This window comes from Punica granatum, chromosome 1, assembly GCF_007655135.1.
Source record: "Punica granatum isolate Tunisia-2019 chromosome 1, ASM765513v2, whole genome shotgun sequence".
NCBI classification, from domain to species: Eukaryota; Viridiplantae; Streptophyta; class Magnoliopsida; order Myrtales; family Lythraceae; genus Punica; species Punica granatum.
In genome coordinates this window covers 45,167,636-45,172,738 of record NC_045127.1, presented here as the reverse complement: position 1 = coordinate 45,172,738, position 5,103 = coordinate 45,167,636, and the positions used below count along the sequence as shown (strand labels likewise).

Sequence of the window (5,103 nt, the reverse complement as noted above, 5' to 3'; positions counted from 1 at the left end):
AAGGACAGCCAAATCTCCTGGGTTGTTGTCGTCTTCGCCACTTGAGTCATCATCATATCGTGCTGAGTTACTGTGCGTTGTCATCGTGTCTTCTGTTCAAGTTGACGAGCTATATCGACAAACAACGGGATAGATTATCAAAAAATATGTGCATAAAGGACTAAGGCAAGAATGATTGTAACACAAATCAAAAGCATAGAGGGCCACATCACAGAGAGTCACACAAAGCAAATAGTGAAGCAGGTTCAATCATAGCAAATACAAAAATGTTTCGTTAAGCAGTCAGAAAGGGAAAACTGACAAGTAGAGTCTTAAAAGAAAAACAAACAAGTAGTTAACAAACGCATATGAGGAGGAGCGTTCAGCCCTTCAAGTTGCAACAAGGCGGCGTAACCATTCACGCCGAGCTTCATCGAACATGCGAACAAACGCACAACGCTAACGCTCATCCTCAGTAATACGGCTAAGACCAGTAAAATACTCATTCATTGAAATTGTTCCCCGCATTTCGTTGAGCACATCAATGGCTTCCTCGATGTTGTGCTTCTCTGGTTTCTCGAGGCTCGTCACGGACTTGCTCTTCTTTGACTCCGGAGGAGTAGATTTTTTGGCTTTGTCCTTTTTGGTCATACTTTCCCTGTACAGCTCGATCAAGTCCTGCAACTGAGAGTTCATGTTCGAACCTCTCTTCCTGATGCGACGCCTGGACCCTGTAACAACAGGGTCATCAAACTCACGAGCCGGGTCATCACTGTCGCCGGAGCCCTCCTGAAGATCGATAGGTTCTTTCCCACGGCTATTGCGTCCTGCTAGAAACTGCTCTTCCATGCGTGCATAAGATCGGGGGCTCTTAGGTGTGTCAATAGAAGAAATTCGTAGACCACCTGTTGCTGTAGCAGATCTGTACAATAGATGCAGGGCTTCATAATGCTTGCAGCCTTTTGATCGGAAAGCCTTGAAGTTGTTGTGCCTCTGCATGTTAGTCCCGGGCAAATGTAATTAATAATGACGACTTTGCGTGAAATGCGAAAAAAATGTGAAGACTTATCGTTATTGTACCTTGATAAACTTATCCCAAATTTCAGGACTCGCCTTGACGATGTTGGTCTGCTCATCCCAACCTACTCCAGTGTGCTGAATGAGCTCTGTGAACTGACAGTACTGAATCTTCAGCCGCCGTGATTTTGTCTTCAACTTATCGGTGCCAAGAGTCACACCAGGAAATTTCTCTTCAAGTTCCGTATTCATCCATTCCCAGTCCTTCCCTTTCCAAGCAGATGTGTGCGTCCTTTGGAACTTATCAACCATGATGTCAATGAAAGCACACTCAGGTTCATCAGTCCACTCAACTATCCCTTCACCCTTGGGAGCCATCTCACAGACAACTTATAAATCACATACTATAGAGGCAAGGCACCAAGAATCAGTCATACAGGCAAGGCACCCAAATATCAATCATACAGGCTTCAGAACACCCAAATCAGTCATACAAGGCACCCATCTCTGTAATCAGAAGATTTACTGAAACAAAAACAGCTACTGCAGTCATTTGATGCCAAAAATTTCCCAAGTTCATACAGATAGAAAATTCGGCCAATACAAAGCTTGCGACTTCTGGATATCAGCATCAATACTCTAGCAATGTTACTAGGAATCATACAAGGTAACACAAATACAGCCAATTAATCGCACAGACAATGAAACATCATTCACAATAAAAACCAAGCAAAACAGAAATGATGAAGTGATTGAATGGAGGTTCCAGGAGCTGGAAATGACATCAATCAACAAAGACCAGAGACGTCCGTCCATGGCCAGTCAATACCCACAAGTCACGACCGGATGCAACTCAGAAGTAAGCATGGAACACCAGGAAGGATTTCGGCAAAGTAATCGTTTCGGAACCCTAATCCGTATCACGTTTCCAAATCAATCGCAATTCGAAGGTGTCTGAGAAATTACCGTGCTATGTTGCTGTGCAATCAGTCGGAGCGCAATGGCCGCTTAAAAAGACAAGGAAAGGGTAGGGGCCCGAAGCTGTCGTTGAGGTTGCTGTGCTCGCTCTGACACGGGCATGGGTATGCAACGGTCGGGGGGAGGGAGGGGCCGGCTTCACTTTCCAGCTGATGTGTGGGCTTTCTAGATTGACGATGGAATCGTGTACGAAGATTTCGTTGAGGAAGAAGGAAGAACTAAGGGGGGCCGGGGCATTGGAGGATTGAAGCGCTCAAGAAGAAGGAGGGGGGAGAAGAGCTTCAGGTGGGGGCTGGGTGAGGGTTGTCCTACCAGTCAATAGAGCTTGAACGATCAGTGGAATAATGGGGCCCACATGTTTGAAAAACACATCTTCAAATCAAAATCAAAGTGAAGTTAAAATCAGACATTCAAACCAAACATGCCCTACGATTTCACGTTTAAGATTTTTAGGATTTATAGGTACCTCTTAGTTGTAGGGTTTGGGATCTAGAATTTAGAAAGAATTTTAGCGTTTAAGGTTTATAATTTGGGGTTGAGTACATAGGATCTTAGGATTTCATGGTTTAAGTGTTTAGGGCTTTGCTTGGTAATGGAGTGGAGTTAACTTCCAACTATAAATAATTATATTTATTTGGGGTTGTAATAATTGTATTGTTGAATTATTAAAAAAATGAAAAAAAGTAATGAATAGTTAAAAAAAATTAACGATTATTTTGTTGAATTATGGAAAAAGTAACGAATAGTTGAGAGAATTTAGTATTAAAAATTAAATTGAATTGTAGTTAAGATAAAAAAAAATTGAAAGAAAAAATGAAAAATAATAATTGTGTTGTTGAATTAAAGATAAATAAAATTAAAGTAAATAAAGTAATAAATATTACTTCAAAATCAAATTGAATTTTAGTTGTTCACAGTTAATGCTACGAATTGCATTTGGTAGGAGAGAGAGAAAGTTTCCAAGTATAGATAAGGGTTATATTTGTCCTCGAAAATATACAGTCGTTTCATTGTCAATTATATATTGAAATGAATATGGCAGTCAATAACTGCTTATCCTATGCCAAACCCAATTCATAGACCTTTTTTATTATATATTTTTTGAATCAAGGGCGAATGTGACAGTATCAAAACCTGTTTTTCCGACACTAATGAGATGCAACTCGTTTTGTAACATGATAGTGTTTCGAGTAGTAGATCCAATTTGCCGAACCTGCTTCGAATGGATGATATTCCTCTGTAATTTCATTGTGATCACGATATTGGCCCCATGTCCTTGAGTCTTGGTATAGTTATGATTCAAATAAAAAATTATTTAAGGAATTTGGATCTATATAATTACGCCCAGTGTGGTTTGAGCCAACCACCGTGCCTTAGGATGAAAGGAATTCAACCAAAATGGAATTTGAAGCATACTTCCCAATTCCGCGGTATAAGTTGTTGACTTTAAATTATAAAATTAAAGATACTTCCACATCAGTTAATCGTAATAAAGGACGATCGGCGCTTTGATCAACTGTATAAACTATACCAATTCATCCATCCGTTACGATTCCACTGCGTCTCTACCGGATTAAATCCCTTGTGCGCCGACAACTTCTGGATGTTGAGTTACGATAAAGAAATGGGATCTGCACTACAATCACATGCTCAAAATCCTCTAACCTTCAATGGGCCAGACAATAGTCGGTTGATACGACCTAATAACAATGCAGCATAGTATGCAGAGGGGCCCCATAGAGCCATACAACTCGATCATGTGACAAATCGTGGTCGGTACGGTGATCATGTACTGCTATGCGACGATCGAAAATGATTAGTGATTCATTCCTCCGGGACCTAACAATTTGGAATGACCCAGTCAGGATCTTCAATACACTTCCGTAAGCCAGCCGAGCCATTCCTCACCAGAAAAAAAATAAAAAATAAATAAAATTAAAAATCAAAATTCTGAAAGGTAAAAGGAGCGCCGGCGATCGAACGGAATGCCCGATTTAGATGTTGGACACCGACTGATGAAACAGCGAGACCGTCGATTCATTTCGCATACAGATGAGTGAATCGTAATGGCTAGAGGAATTGTTTATTCCACAGCTTGCAGGAGTTCGATTTGAATAAGGTTTTTCAAAGTCATGCATGCGATGGAATAATTGACTCAATCATAGACAGAACATCAATCGATCATATATCGTGAGTACAGATGTTTCTGACCTGCCTGCCGATTCTCCGAAGTGTGTCGCCGGAAGAATCAATTCAGCCAGATGACGCAAATGCCCTAATCCCCTCGATGAAGGTCCAGCCATCGGGGCGGTCCGATCGCTTCACGTACTTCCTCGTGTCCGTGTACTCGGCCAGCCCTACCCGGCCTAATCTCCTCCAGAGATCCTCGCCATAGCTTCTGTGCGCGAAGTAGGCCTCGGCGTCGATCACGAGGCCGGCGCCGTTCTGCTCGGCACCATTGCTCTGCTCGAGGCAATGGACGCGGATGGGGAGGCGCTCGTAGTAGCCGACGGTGGTGCCTTCGAGATCGTCGACGCGGGAGAGGCCGCGGGGGGAGACAGCGTAGAGCTCGCCGGAGACGCGGTGGCCCTGGCCGGGGAGGTTGATGAGGAAGGGGATGCCGTAGGGGCCACAGACGAGGGGGTAGGAGCGTTCGGTGGAGTAGCGGCCGAGGTAGACAGCGTCGTTGGAGCAGAGCAGGTCCTGCATGAGCTTATGGTTTGCGAAGCCCCGCTTCAGAGTGCCATACGTGAAGATGAGGCTCTGATGACTCGCCATTGCCATTTACCGAGAGAGAGAGGGAGAGAGAGAATCCACCTGCCGCATAAAACGGAAGCAATGAAGACGACGAAAGTAACAAAGTCGACACACCCGACAACGACGGGATATTTTATAATTTTTATGCCCTTTTGAGCCTACCTCGATACTTCCTAAAAATTCTAAATGGGCCTCGCCCCATATGGGCCTGACTGTCCATGGAGCAGAAACCGAGCCCATATCTCTTGCTCTGGGCCCTTCAAAGAAACAGGGGTTTCCGTGTTTCCGAATGAAACTTTTCTTTTTTCTACGCGTTATAAGGGAGGCTTGTGGATTTAGTATAAAATAATAGAAAGCTAACTAAAGAAGTAA

At 43.3% G+C, this 5,103-nt stretch overlaps 1 protein-coding gene across 4 annotated transcripts; it reads right to left on the bottom strand.

The window, feature by feature from the left end:
• Positions 1–213: 213 nt before the first annotated feature.
• On the bottom strand, positions 214–4,845 carry LOC116193207 (putative gamma-glutamylcyclotransferase At3g02910). Of its 4 annotated transcripts, none has more exons than XR_004154216.1 (3): positions 4,186–4,845; positions 1,060–1,400; positions 214–972 (listed from the first exon to the last, which is right to left on the bottom strand). XR_004154216.1 is itself a non-coding variant. In XM_031522005.1 (3 exons), exons 2-3 carry the CDS (start codon positions 1,372–1,374, stop codon positions 439–441), a joined length of 849 nt encoding a protein of 282 aa, XP_031377865.1. In that variant the 5' UTR covers positions 1,375–1,400; positions 1,963–2,648; the 3' UTR covers positions 214–438. The 4 variants fall into 4 exon arrangements, 3 of the variants coding, with proteins under 3 accessions (XP_031377865.1, XP_031377867.1, XP_031377866.1); XM_031522005.1 differs by lacking the exon at positions 4,186–4,845 and adding an exon at positions 1,963–2,648; XM_031522007.1 differs by lacking the exons at positions 214–972; positions 1,060–1,400 and adding an exon at positions 3,363–3,605 and having other exon boundaries at positions 4,186–4,844.
• Between the last annotated feature and the right edge of the window lie 258 nt (positions 4,846–5,103).

Bases quoted from the DNA above. Each gene is read 5' to 3' on its own strand.
- LOC116193207 (XM_031522005.1), bottom strand. From the start codon at position 1,374: ATGGCTCCCAAGGGTGAAGGGATAGTTGAGTGGACTGATGAACCTGAG. The intron at 973-1,059 runs GTACAATAACGA...ACTAACATGCAG, and splicing joins TTTGGGATAAGTTTATCAAG to AGGCACAACAACTTCAAGGC.